The sequence below is a fragment of the Antechinus flavipes genome, chromosome 5 (assembly GCF_016432865.1).
Source record: "Antechinus flavipes isolate AdamAnt ecotype Samford, QLD, Australia chromosome 5, AdamAnt_v2, whole genome shotgun sequence".
In the NCBI taxonomy this organism is placed as follows: domain Eukaryota; kingdom Metazoa; phylum Chordata; class Mammalia; order Dasyuromorphia; family Dasyuridae; genus Antechinus; species Antechinus flavipes.
Genome location: NC_067402.1, coordinates 191,024,129 through 191,038,268, shown reverse-complemented (window position 1 = coordinate 191,038,268; position 14,140 = coordinate 191,024,129). Strand labels below are relative to the sequence as shown.

At 34.6% G+C, this 14,140-nt stretch overlaps 1 protein-coding gene across 1 annotated transcript; it reads left to right on the top strand.

Annotated features, from left to right (window-relative positions):
* Positions 1-7,798: 7,798 nt before the first annotated feature.
* Positions 7,799-13,229, top strand: APOLD1 (apolipoprotein L domain containing 1). The gene is made up of 2 exons (XM_052001156.1): positions 7,799-8,020; positions 9,794-13,229. The coding sequence occupies exons 1-2, from the start codon at positions 7,809-7,811 to the stop codon at positions 10,545-10,547; spliced, it is 966 nt and encodes a 321-aa protein (XP_051857116.1). The 5' UTR covers positions 7,799-7,808; the 3' UTR covers positions 10,548-13,229.
* Positions 13,230-14,140: the final 911 nt, after the last annotated feature.

The window sequence follows — 14,140 nt, the reverse complement described above, 5'->3', positions numbered from 1 at the left end:
GAACCCTTGCTTTATTCCTGTATATATTGGGATTGCTTTTGGTTTTAGAGAGGTACTTAAAAAAATATTAAAGTTCTCTGCTAATACTTTTCAGAGGTTTTTTTTTTTTAACCATTAATTTGTTATCATACTTTTTCAAAGACTTTTCCTGCATCATTTGACCTACTTATGTAGTTTTGGGTATTTTTATTTTTAATATCATTAATTATATTATTGTTTTTCTTCTATTAAACCATCTTTGCATCCTTGATGTAAATCCAACTTGGTTATAATGAATTTTCTTGGATAAATCACTGTACTTGGTTTGATGGAATTGTATTTAAAGTTTTAAAAATTGATATTTATTAATAATATTGATCTATAGTTCTTTTTCTATGCTTTGGCCTTCTCTAGTTAAAGTAGTGTGATTCTACTCACCTACTAAAAAGAATTTGGTAGAATACGCTCAATTTTTGAGAATAATTTTTATAATATTGGTATTAATATTCTTCAAAGATTTGATAGAATTCTCCTTTGGATCTATCAGGACTAAGAGTTTTTTCCTTTGGTATTTCTTTTACATTTAGTTCTTCTTTTTTTGAGATATGTATTATTTTGATTTTTTAAATTTGGTATTCTACTCTTTTTTTTTATACTTTTGAAGACATTTCTCTGTTTCTTTTACATTCTCAGCTTTAGTAGCATTTAACTTTATATAGCAGCTACTGATAATTCTTTTAGTTCTGATTTTGTTGTAATTTCATATTGTTTATTATTTTATTTGATTTCCCTCTCCTTTTTAATCAAATTAGTTAGAGTTATCCATTTTATTAGTATTTTTAAAGAATAAGCTTTTAGTCCTATTTATTATTACCATTTTGTGTCATTTATATATTTCTCTTTTAATTTTTAATACCCCTTTTTATGTTTATTTTAGCTTTTTTGTTTTTTAATTTTAAAAAATGCATTTTTATTTCATTAGTCCTCTCCTTTTCTATTTTGTTAATGAGTGATTGTATGGACATACTTTCCCCTCTAAAAAATATAGCTTTATTTTTATCTATATCCCAGGAATTCTTTATCTATATTTCAGGAATTCTTTGGATATTGTTTTATCATTATAATTTTATTTCACATAATTATTGTTTACATAGTTGATTCTTTGGCTCATTTAATATTTAGCATTTCATTATTAAGTCTCCATTTGGGCCTGTATTATTTGTGCTCCCTGAACGAATTACTATTTTATTGTATTATGGCTGGCAAAGGAATTAAAAAAAAAAAACTACTTCTGACTTTTCACATTTGTTTTCAATATTTCTGTGCTATGGCCAATTTTTGCTAAAGTTTCCTATAGTGCTGAAAAATATTGATATTCTTTATTTCATGAGACTTCACTGATAAATTTTCAACAACCCTTCAGTCTTACAAATCAGGGCTTGATTCATTGTTTTATTGATTGTTCAGATTTAGGAAAGTTTCAATAATGCAGATTAATTATACTTGTGCATACTTTTTCCCCCTCAGAGATCCTAGATGTTAACATTTATCAGTACACCTTGTATTGCTCTATAAACATTATTTGAACTCAACAAGAATACAGTAGAAAATTCAGGGAATCATCATGAAACTTGAGAACTGGTGACTGTAGGCCTAACAACAACAACAATAAACTTGCATTTATATAACACTTTAAGATTAGCAAAATGCGTTTCCTACTTTATCTCATTTGAGTTTTGTAACACCCTTGCCTTAAATCCTTTAACTCTAGTTTCTGCAGCAATTTTTTCTAATTCTATATTTTCTCTTTTGTTTATCTTTCTGTCATATTTGTCCAAAATGGAGACAGACATTAGAATCTCTTGACATTTGTATAACTCTTTGTGTCTTGTAATTCAGTTAATTTTTCCTCTGAATTCAGATACTTAAAGGCACTTTGAACATATATGTTTAATATTGATATTGATTTGCTTTTATACTTCCTTTCAGTATAATGTAGTTTCCTTGTTTCTTTTTATATTGTGATTTTTTGTTTTTGTTTTATTTGATAACATGATTGAAACTACGTTTTTTTATTGTTTTTGATTCATTTGATACACAGTAAATTTTATTCCAGCCCTACATTTTTATTCTATACATGATTTTGTTTTTAGGTATGTTCTTGTAATTAAGGTTTTTATTTTATCTTCCAGTCTCTTACTCTTTAATTTTATTGGATTATTTAAGATATTTGCATTTAAAGTTATGAGAGTTAGGTTTATGTTTTTTGTTTCACACACACACACACACACAAACACACACACACACACATTTTGAATTAGGATAACACCCTATGTTTGTAAAGAAAATATTTTATTTCTTCAATTATTTGACTTAAACTACTTTAAGCCAACCCTATATATTAGCTATCTCTCCTTCAGCATCAATTTTTCCTCTCCTACTTGTTATCCCTTTTCCTAGTTTTGAAGTTTTACTTATTAATTTCTTTTTCTTTCTGCCTTTTATTTATTTATTTAAAACAAGAATTCTTAAGCATTTTCCACTCGTAACCTCTTTTCACTAGAGAAATTTTTATATGATCACATCTTGAATCTGAGCCAAGGTGTTTCTGGCTGTGTTCTTGCATGCTCAGTGCAAGTTGCACATGTTATGTGTTCAGAACCAAGGTTGCAATGAAGTCAAGCAATGCAACATGGGCAAGTACTGCCATAAAAATCTCAGATTCATTATGTGTTTGATTTTAAATTAATTTTTGGTTTTTGCGTTCAGAAATCTTTTACTGCTGCCAATTTTTTGGTGATCCCTATATTCATTTTAAGAAGCTTTGAGCTAAATGTTCATCCTTTTTTTCTCTTAGTTAATAGGCAAGTAAAATTCTTCCTCTCCTCTCCTTCAACTTATTTTGTTTGCTAGTATTAACATTTCATTGGCTATGCCTTTTTTCAACAAAAGGATTTCTTTTCCTTATTCTCTTCATTTTCTGTTTATTCTAGACTTTTTTTTTTCTCTAATTCATTCTCATTTCTACTTTTTTAAAAAAAAGTCTTTTCATTCCTCCTGGAATTAAAGTTTCTATGATAATGATTTTGATTTTCCTTTTCTAAAGAGTTTCTAAGTTATTCTCATGTAGATTACTCCCAGCCCTCTTTTTCTGTTCTGCCTCATTCTATCTCAATTCCTGCAGGCAGTAAAGAACATAGAATTGTTGCATGCTAGAAATTTTCCTAAATACTTGAATATCCTTTTCATTAATATCTTTTGCCTTCTTTCCATGATCATTATTCTCTCCCATTTGCCAAGAATTCTTTTTTCTGGGTCTATAACTTCCCATTATTCTGGGTTGCCTACAGGAAATCATTTCCTGAGGCAAGGTGAGTGGTCCCTCTAAGCACCACATCCCTGCAGATTATCCCTAATAAGGTTCCTATCTTGATTATAAAATATTTCTCTTTACCCATGGGAACATTCAGTAGGACCCTCTTCCACCACTGAAACAATTTTCCTCTTTTTCCCATTTCAGTCTCTCCCTTTGTCTTTTACCCATTCTCCTTTAGGCCTTCTTCTAGAGATAGGATTTATTTTCCCTTCATTGCTGATCTTTAACTTTATTAGAGCACATCTAATATTCTCTTCTATCTTTTTTCCCCACTCTTCCTTTTTATGTACTTTACCATTATTCAATAGCGCTATCCTGGGTATTAGGGTGTTTATTTCATGATGTTTCAGGTTTGTTTCTCTTATTGCTTCTTCTATTTGAGTTCTTCTTTTACTCTTGTCCCCTTTTGTGCATTTAGGAAAAAAAAATCTTTTAACGGTCTCTGTTTTAATATCATTGTTGTTACTACTAAGTTGTCTTTCTCATTTTAGATTTTTTTTTTTCATTTTGGGGGAAGTAATTTATTTTATTATCTTTTTTGATTGCTGTATTTGTTTAGCTTTGTTTTATTTCTGTTGTTTGTACTATGTGAAAAGAAATTTTTTTCAGATCAGGTTTTCTTTATGGAATGCCTCTTTTTATCAGAAGTACATCTTTTTTCAACAATAGTTGGCTTGGGTTTGTAGAATGTGTCATGCTGCGTTGTATTATAGCTCTTTTGTTCTTTGGAACACGTTATTCCATTTCCTCTTGTGGGTTCTTGTAGGTGCAGTATAGCTTTGTGTTATTCAAATCTCCTTTTCTTTTTTATTTGAAGGTTTTCTTTACTAATTGCTTACAGAATTTGTTGTTTCTCTGTTGATTATCTGATTATGTTTACTGTCTTTAACTGATTGTCTTTTCCTCTTATTTTCCCTTATTAGTTACTTTCTGTCTCCTTTCCAGGGGGCTGGACTTCAAAGATTTCAGAGTCTCTTCCTATGCTGGACAATTCACATTTTACTGATCTCAGCTCCTGAGCCAAGTGACTTGAAGAGAGAGAACTTCTTCCAGATGAATGCCAGTTTGCTTTCCTTCAGGCCTAGTAGAGTATCATACTTATTGGCATCTTACCTCAGTTTCCTTTATTCTTTAGTTTCCTGAGAATTACTGCAGCAAAGAGCTCTGCCATACTGCAGTTCCAGCCAGTGAAAACTTCTTTCTTTTAGTTTCTCCTTGTACAGGAGTTTTTCATTGTACAGAGGCCCCCTTTTCTCTCTCTCTTTCTCTTTCTCTCTTTCTCTCCTCTCCTCTCTCCCCCTCTCCCTGGACTTGTGACATGGAACTGGGTAATGAGCAAGGGATGTGCCATGTGGTACTTGGTCCTGTACCTAGTCCCCATACAGAGGTTCCCTGTAATTTCTTTCTGACTAGTTGATCAATCCCCTTATTGTCTCTGGATGATGATAACTTCTAATTCTGTTTCTGCTGCTATTGCTTTGTCATAGCCTCCAAGTCTCACAGTTGATGTTTCCACTGCTCTGTGCTCCCAGGCCAACCCCCATGTTAGAGCTCGCTTTTGCTTTTCTAAATTGTCTTGGTTCAGAAAAATGAATGAGATAATATTTGCAAAATACTTTGCAATTCCTGAAAGTACTATACAAATGCTACTTATTATTATTTACTCCATTCTAATTTTCAAAGAATTTCTTGCTTTCTTGGGTAAGGTTTTGTACCTTTTCTGCAAGCTGTTAATTCCCAGCCAAATTCTTCCTAACTCTAACCGCCCCCCCCACTTTTTTCCTTTAGTACTCTCATGTCATTTATTTTAAAAATATATAAAAACTTCCAAAAAATTCATTTTCTCTCTCAAAGTAATTCTAGTTGAACTTGTGGCCAAGCTGTGTTTTGCTTTGAGGATTGGCTTATAGATATTTTGGAGTTATTTTCTTCTTTAGGGTTTGTCAAAGTCACTAAAGTAGCTTTTTATGGTGGAATTCCTTTTTCTTTTTTCTTTTTCTGGCCTACTTACTAACTTTAGATTTCATGTTAGAGATGGACTGCTTTGTACAACAGAGTTAGTAGTACTTTTTTAGGCTAGTGAATGTTAAATTATTCCTGGATATCCAGAACAGTTTAGGCCAGGAACCTACAAATTTTCAGTGCTTCCAAAAGTGATCTAATCCAGAACAAAGTCTGATCATTGTTCCACTGCCCTGAGATCTGCAAGTTACTGATTTAGGTTTGGATCTGAGGAATATACTTGTGGGATTGTTCCTAAATGGAGTTCAAGTACACTGCTGCTGGACTTCACCTCTATCAATCAGCTGGAAAGATGCTGTTTCAAGAGTGACAGAACTACAATCTTCCCATTTGTTTGGAACTTCATTCTGTTGCAGGTTTCATACTGGACTATAAGTGGAACTGATACTTTGTTGTACTTCTTCATTCAAAGCCATACAACTGTTTCTTTCTTTTGAATCTGTTTCTTGTTTGGTACACTGCCCAGGGTCCTCAGCTTGCTCTTCACCTTGCTCTCATCTTGCACTTTACTCTGGACTACCACCCTTAGCTGTAGGACCCCTTCTCAACCAGCCCTGGATCTATATCCTAGATCTGAGTAGTAAGCAACAGAACTGCCATTTTGGCATCTATTTCTGCATCCAGTTGAGCAGCACTTTTTGCTGATTTTAGAAGGGGCACAGAGTGGAACAAGTATTTATTAAGTACCTACTAAGTGCTGAGTACTTTAAGAAGTGCTTTACAGATATTATCTCACATGATCCTCACAAAAAATTTGTGAAGTAGTTAATTGCTATTATGATCTTCTTTATGTGGAGTCCATAGCCTTTTCCAGGGTTGAAATGCTCTATCCCACTGTTCCTGGCTGGACCTTGTCCCCATTGTCTACAGATCTGTCTGTTTCCTTATGCCAACTTGGGTGGGAAAAATGATTCAGTGTGATTTAAAAAAAATTCCCAATCAGAATGTAGTCTGGTGGATTTTCTAGATCTGTTTGCAGGTGATACAGGAGGAGGGAGAGTTTTATTTTACTTCTGACAATCTGCCATTTGGCTTTGCTCCAATCCCAAAGTTTTACTCCTTCCCTGATTTTGCACATCTTGACTCTCTTAATGTATCCTAAGACTGCACTGGCTTTCCTGGCTACCATATGATACCAGTGACTCACTCTGAATTTGAATTCCATTAAACGTTTCAGATCTTTTTTCAAATCAATCATATTATAACAGCGTTCTTTTTTGAATTATAAGCTTTAAACTCTTTTGGTTTTGAAGTCATACATATTGCCATAGTTTGTCATGAAGATGCCTATTCTTTAGCAAACAGGAGATCAAACTCATTAATGAAATATTTAATGCTGAATCTACAACATATATCATCACTCAGATCTAATCTTGGATGTATTCTATGTCCTAATTGCCAAGACGTTATAATATCTAGCCAGCCTTGAAGCAAATTCAGGAAATAGACAAATTCCATATCAACTTTGTTTTTAATATCCCTCCCCCCATTTAACAAGAATTTTCTTTCTTTTTTCCTTCTGCCCCACTATGCTAGCTTTTTATTGTTTATCCTCTCTAGAGAAACCACATATAGCAATGACAAGGGAGAAAAACCTTGGACCACCACAGCTAAAAAGCTAAAGTTATTGAAATCTATCTTGCCAACTACTTCCCCACTTTAGGGGGCTCTGATCCAGGTACCCCAACACTGGAAACAATGCAAAGCTGGCTAATATAATTTGATACTAATCAAGCTTGTAAAATCTACCTCTCAGATAAGTTAGCCTATGGCAAAGTCCTCTTTCAACATGTTTTCCACACAGTTGTTTGAAGACCTTATCTAGTAGATTCCCTTAGAGCTTCTCCTTCACTTTATATGAGTAGATAAAGCCCATTTGTCTGATTCTCATTTGAGCTACAATTCTTAGTTCTAGTTAAAATACAAAGCCAAACCCTTGCTGCTGAAGTCTATAATTAGATCCTTATGTGACATGACCCAGTTGATTTTTCTGACGCATTTACTCTGTTATTTGCCCTTTCTGAGACCTCTAATGTCTCCTTCACAGTTGGTGGTACTCAGCTCTTCCTGTGGAGGGAGCCTTCACTTTTTATCCTGTCTTATAGGGCTGCATGTATGTTTCAGAACTCATCCTCTGATTTTTGAAAATATATGTCATTCTACATGGAAGATGACTATTTTAAAGCAAGAAAATTTTTTTTTCCTTCTTAAGAATGGCTAGGAAATGTTTCTTCAGAAGCCCTGTAATTGGGCAGCCAGCACTTTTGATGTCTTCTTCGATGATGTCACCAGCTATTGCCAGGATAGGAAAGGCAGGGTCTCCCCCTGGAATGATGACAACACTTGTTTCAAGTTGAAGAACCTGTGGTTCTTTTTCCTGCACTCTTGGGAAAGCAAATACACAATGTTCATTTCCTCAATATGGGATGGGATGTGCTGGGCTGCACAGCTAGCAGGTCATTTTCCCGTATGTCACATCCTTCGGGACAAGGCAGCATGGGGCCAAAGGCAGGAAATGGCATATTCCTGGAATGAGGCAACGTTTTCCCAGGGTAGCTATTGGTTCTTCCTAACTATAAAATATACTCATCCAGAAACAGCCCAAGATTTTTCCTTTTTGGAGGCACCCAGAAGCAAAGAAGGGTAAGTTGGAAGCCTGATGTGATATTTTTAGAGAAAAAATAGCCTTTGGGATTCTGTTAACACTGAGATTATACTTATCAGTTTTTCTTTCTTTTGATCATCTTATTGAGGCATTTCCCTGGAAACAGAAGACTAATTTGGGGTGCAATGGATGGGGAATATTACAGGCAATGAGAATCCCAGTTTCAGCTCTGTTAATTATTAGCTGGATGCCTTTGGATGGATCACTTACCTGCTCTATACCTGTTTCCTTATCTTTCAAATGGAGAGAAAATTTACTTACGTTATCTGCCTTGTAGGTTATTGTGAGAAATAAGAGAAGAAGCTATAAGTAAATTTTTTTTTGCTAAGTTTAAAAAGAAAGTAGAGGGGCTATTTTAAAAGCTTTAATTATATCATTATCAAAATATCCTACCTTTCCTTCTTATTCTTTAACTTTAAGAAATTCTTCTTAAGGCATTTAATAAATGCTTATTGACTATTGATTAAGTAATTAGGCCTTTATATACTGAGGTAAGAATTACTGATTACAGTGGGAAGTAAATTTTCTTTGCTGAAAACATCGTCAATTTGCTCTGTTGTCCATGCTAATGACTATTTTATTTGTGTTATTTTGTTTTTATCTTGTATTTTGTATTTCTGCTGTTACCATTCTATCATTTTGTATAGCTCTCTATAAAGCTTTAGTTTTTTAGTAAAACAGAAAGATAACTAGGTAAACATTTCAGATCTCTCATCACGGAGCTGAAATGACTAGGAAAGAAGTGTTAATATGAGAAAACTGAGGAAAATTGACTATTTATTATAAGAACAAATGAAATAAAAATTTCCTATATTTTTAGATTGAATTATGAGATTAAAAAATATCCCTATGGAATCTTCCCTTCTTCCCCAAAATTCAAAACCCTTTTAATTACTCAAAGAATGGATCAAATACTCAAGATCTGAGAGTAGAAGGAGATTCTAAAGGGGATCAAAAAGGAGAGGAGAAAGCCATTACTTTTTGTTCCTTCTATACTTTTACCTCTAGGTAAGCTATTTAAATCTATAATACAATTCTCTGGAAGCTTCCCTTCCCCCTTTCCTGTGAGGTAAGTAGAAGACAGTGTTATTCTTACTTGTGAAGAAAATAAGATCCTGACTTCCTTTAAATATCTTGATCAAGGTTAAAGTACTCCAGTGGTGAACAAATGAGCTTAAAATAGAACTCCTGTTTGAAAGTATTGCTGATGAGGAGGAAGACCATGGTCAACTACAGGCAGTGTGGTAGGGTGGATAGAGAACTACTCTTAAAGTCAGTAAAACCAGTTTTAAGTCCTGTTTCTGATTGTGACAGCTAGTTATGTTAAATCCTGTGGATTTTTAGTGTCCCCCAGGCAACTGTCTAAGACTATAAATTGCAGGGCATTTGTTGATCCGCTTTGATTGTAGATTTTTTTTTTCCCCACCTGAAAGTTCTCTACAGTCTTCAGGAATCATGGCCTGTATTGGTGACTTTTTATAGTATATTAATATTTCTAAGTGCTTTTTTACATATATTTCCCACTTTTGAACTTCATAGTCATCCTTTGAGAATACAATATCATTATTTCCATTGTACAAATGAGGAAACTCAGGCTTATAGAGATTAAGATTTCCTAGGGGTCCTAGGAGTTAGGATTGGAACACAAGTTTTTCCTGTCTCGGGGAGAACATTGCTGATGGCAATCATAAAGATAATGACTATCATTGCATACCAATCTTTGCATTGATCCTTTATCTATTTCTTAATAGTGTCATGGAAAGGCTGATTGTCCCCCAGCCCCAAGCTGTGGATTCTCTTCGCAGTTTCCAGGTGTTGTTGTTGGATAGAAGGAGTAGACTCCACGGCCAAATCCGGAGCCTCCGGGACATCATCCGAAAGATCGAAAAGCTTCGCAAACGGTCGCTGTTGGCGTACATCACAGGCAGTTCCCTGAGTGCAGCTGGAGCCATCACGGCCATTGTGGGGCTGTCCTTAAGTCCCATCACTCTAGGGACCTCTCTTCTGGCCTCTGCAGTGGGCCTGGGTGTGGCCACTGCCGGAGGGGCAGTTACCCTCAGTTCCGACCTGTCCCTGATGTTTCGTAACTCCAGAGAGCTGAGAAAGGTGCAGGATATTGCGGCAATTTGCCAGGATCAGATGAGGGAAATTTTAGGATGCTTGGATTTCTTTTGCCGGGGACAGGGTTGTCTGGATTTCCAACTTCTGCAGTCTGGGAAGAAGGCTTCCATTGCTCTGTATAATTCGGTCTATTTTATCGTGTTCTTCGGCTCACGTGGCTTTCTCATCCCCAGGCATGCAGAAGGGGCCACGAAGGTTAGCCAGGCCGTACTGAAGGCCAAGATTCAGAAATTGGCCGAGAGCCTGGAGTCCTGCACCACTGCCCTGGATGAACTCAGTCAGCAGCTGGAATCGAGAGTACAACTCTATGCAAAAACCAAACATGAAAACCCTGCTTTGGACTCAAAGGACTCTCTGGACAAATATGGAGGGATGATTTTTTGAGATCAAAAACCTTGGAGCTGAATTGAGATGGATAGTTGTACACAAAGAATGGAAAGAAAAAACCAAACGTGACTCTTGTTGTAAAAGGGATGTGTACTTTGAGTATGAATTGGATTTCTGAGATTCTGTGTAACACTGAGGTTTTCTGAATATATGACTTGAAATGGGTGGATCCTCATAGCCGTTATTTTCTTAAACACTGTGATATCCTGTAAGGAAAAGGACGGGGATTTAGTGCTGGAGACTTTTTCCATGTTTAGTAGTAGCACATGTGAATGGGCGACGCTTATGTATTGTGTGCTAGCAAAATGTTTTCCTGTCACCATCAAAAGTTTCCTAGTCACCAATGCCAGCCAAAAGCTAGTTAGTTCTTCCCTGAGAACCCAGTAGTTGTAGAATTACCTGGACTTTCAAGATGACTCTAGTTCTGCCTTGAGGATACTGGTCCATACCAAAGAGGGTTTGGGAGACTTCTTCAGTCAGGTTAGTTAAAGGACTTCATTTCAAGTTCAAAGTAATTGAAAGACCCCTAAGATGTCTTAATGAGCAGGGCAGATCTAATACCTCCCCCTTTTTGATTCTAAAAAACCCCAAAGGATCTAAAACAAAAGCCCAGTTACAAAGGTCAAAGAGGACTTCCATCTGCTAGCTCTTTATGACCATACTCCCCACAATTCAAATAAACAAAAGTCTCTGTTTCAGAGTTCAAGGAAGGTATCTGAAACTAACCTAACTCTTTTTCCCCCCCAGCTTTCTCTGTTTAAGAGTTCATTTTGGGTTTAGAGAAGACCCCTTAGAGTGGCTATAGACTTAATTTACCCATCCTGACCTAATGATTTCAAGGATTCCCCAAAGTTATCACTCCAGTATTTAGTGTGCAGCCCAAGGAAAGGTTCCCTTTTTGTGTCACCTGTCAAGCTCAAAGGCAATCAGCATCCATTGGAAAAGATGAGTTAACTGGGAAAGTGACAGGTCATTATAAGGGGAAGGCATAATTGATGTAAAATTCCCTCTTTATTAACTAAAGGATATGACACATTCTACCCTTTAGAGGGCAGCATTGTCTATATGTTGTAGAAACTGGTACACCAAAGAATGTAATTTTATTGAGAAATTAGCTTTTCTACCTTTTATTTTAACACCACATAAGGTATTTTATTTATTTATTTAAATCTTATAATTTTATTGCTTTTTATTATATAACTGAGTTTTATAGAAGTGACATATTTTAATAATCACAGGAATAGCCAATTTGGGAAAACTTGGCTACTATCACTAGCTTCATTTCCAAGGAGTAAAGTGCAGCTAAATGATTTCTGTAAAGTGGAGAGGAGATAGGTAAATGGTTTCTGGAGTCGGCCTTAATCCCTTTAAGGAGTCCCTTTTTGATCTATGGGAGAAAATTTATTTTTCAATGTTTCTGTTAAGTAGGTAAGATAAAGAGGGACCAAATAAATGGATGTTAAAAAAAAAAAAAAACAGCCTTTAGGAAGAAAAAGTAAGGTAATATATTTTTGATTATGTAAGTGATTAAAATAATGTTTATCTTTAAAGTACACATGAGAACATATAAGATGTGACCTGGAAAGAGAACGTGTTAAATGTAGAAAAGAATAACTTGAGAGGAGTCATGGTGTAAATAAGCATCTGCACTCAGAAAGCCTAATGTCCTATGAAGTTGTGTCTTATGGTTGATGGACAGTGTAATTGGTGAGGCTTTAGTGATATGTCTTGGTTTCCTTTGTTATAGGTACAGGAGAGCCTGGTATTTCTTTCTTTCTTTCCTATTCTTTCTCTCTTTCTTTTTTTCTTCCTTTAGTGTTAGTTACCCCTTAGAAAACTTTTAAAGTTTCTTGAATCACCCTCCCAATAATTGCAACAAAATACCCAAAATAGGTTGCAAAATATTGGATCCTACAAAAAAATTACCTACCAATGATGGCAGTGAGCCTGAGGAAGTGAAATTTCAAAGCTATGGGGCATACTTCCAATTTTTCTGAAAACTTTGACTCATATTTGTTGTCTTTTTTTCTCTTGCATCCTAGTTTGGTTGAAGAACCTGTGTTTCCTTAACTTATTTAAATAGCTGCTGGCAAAAATCTAGTCCTAACATCATTCTTAACAGTACTTAATGCTGAATTAGATTCTTTCAGTAATTAATCACTATATTGAGCATCCTTGGAAGCAATATCAATCTTTCTATCTACTAAATACTTTAACTGAATCAAAAATGTAACTTTGAGTTACATCTTGCATGGATCAATTTATAAAGGAATAATGTCTAATCTGCAATAATAATATGTACAAAGTAAGGAATCAGTAAATATTATTGAATGAAGAAGTAGCTTCATAGCTTAGGCAATAAGTACATCTAGCTTATAAACCAGGGGAGACTTTGTAAAAAAAGATCACCAGCTTTCCCTATGTGATCGTTATTTTGAAATTTAGAAGCTCTTTGGGGCTTTAGGTAATTTATCCTTAGTCAAAAGTAGCTATATATTAATTCCTAAGAGAAAATAATTTTTTTAATGGAAAATATACAGAATGTTGTTTTGGTAAATCTTCATTCTATCAGAAATAAAATGTAATATGAAATGTTGTGGGGAAGGATAAGGGAAATCCTTAGATAAAGGTGCACATCAGAAAAAACTATCTTTCAAAAATAAACTTGCTAAAAACAAACATGCTGAATGTCTAAGTGCTTCTCTGGTTGTTTTTCCTACTATTCTATACTGAAAACATTTGAATCTGGTGTTTTCATAGTGCTGAGAACTAAACTTTGACTCTGCATTGTTGTATTTCAACAAAACTATCTCTTGTTCTATTTTTCCAAAAATGCAAACTATACTGTGTGTGAATCAAATTACCTGACTGGAGGTACATTAGAACAGGGATGGTGCATATAATTAATGTCCACTTATCTGGGAATCAGACTGTAGGAGATTCATTCCTTTAGAACATTGTGAAGAACTGGGCTATAGGAAATCTGAAGGAATCAAATTGAAATCTAAAAGTTCATTAAAACTGAAAATTAGGGGATATTGTTAGGCTTCATTCTAATGAATTTATTATATTTTAAGTAAACATTTGTCATTTCAACCCACAGTACATAGAAAGAAGCAAATTTAAGTGTTAATAGCTAAAGGCAAAAGAGACAGGTTTCCCTTTTCATTGCCAGCAATGATAGTGAGAGCTGACAATCTGACCTTAAAGGATCAGACAGAAATAAAAATTAAGAGCACTGCAATTGGATCCACTTAGTAAAAAAAAAATAAACAGCTCTATTCTTCAAAAACCTCTGAGGTTAATAATTCATGTTTGTAATGATGACTTTACATTATCAACAAAAAGTTAAATTATGTAAAGTATACTCTCATAAGGCAGAGAAAAATATAATCTCCAAAAGATTTTCATTAAGAATGTTTAAAAGAAAAATAATTTTTATGTTTAAATAGAAAAATGTCAGAAAATGAGTTGATGCCCATCATTTGGGGAATGGCTGAATAAATTATGGTTTGTGAAAGTAATGAAATATTATTTTATAAAAAAAGATGAACAAGCTGGTTTTAGAAAGGCCTGGAAAGATTTATATG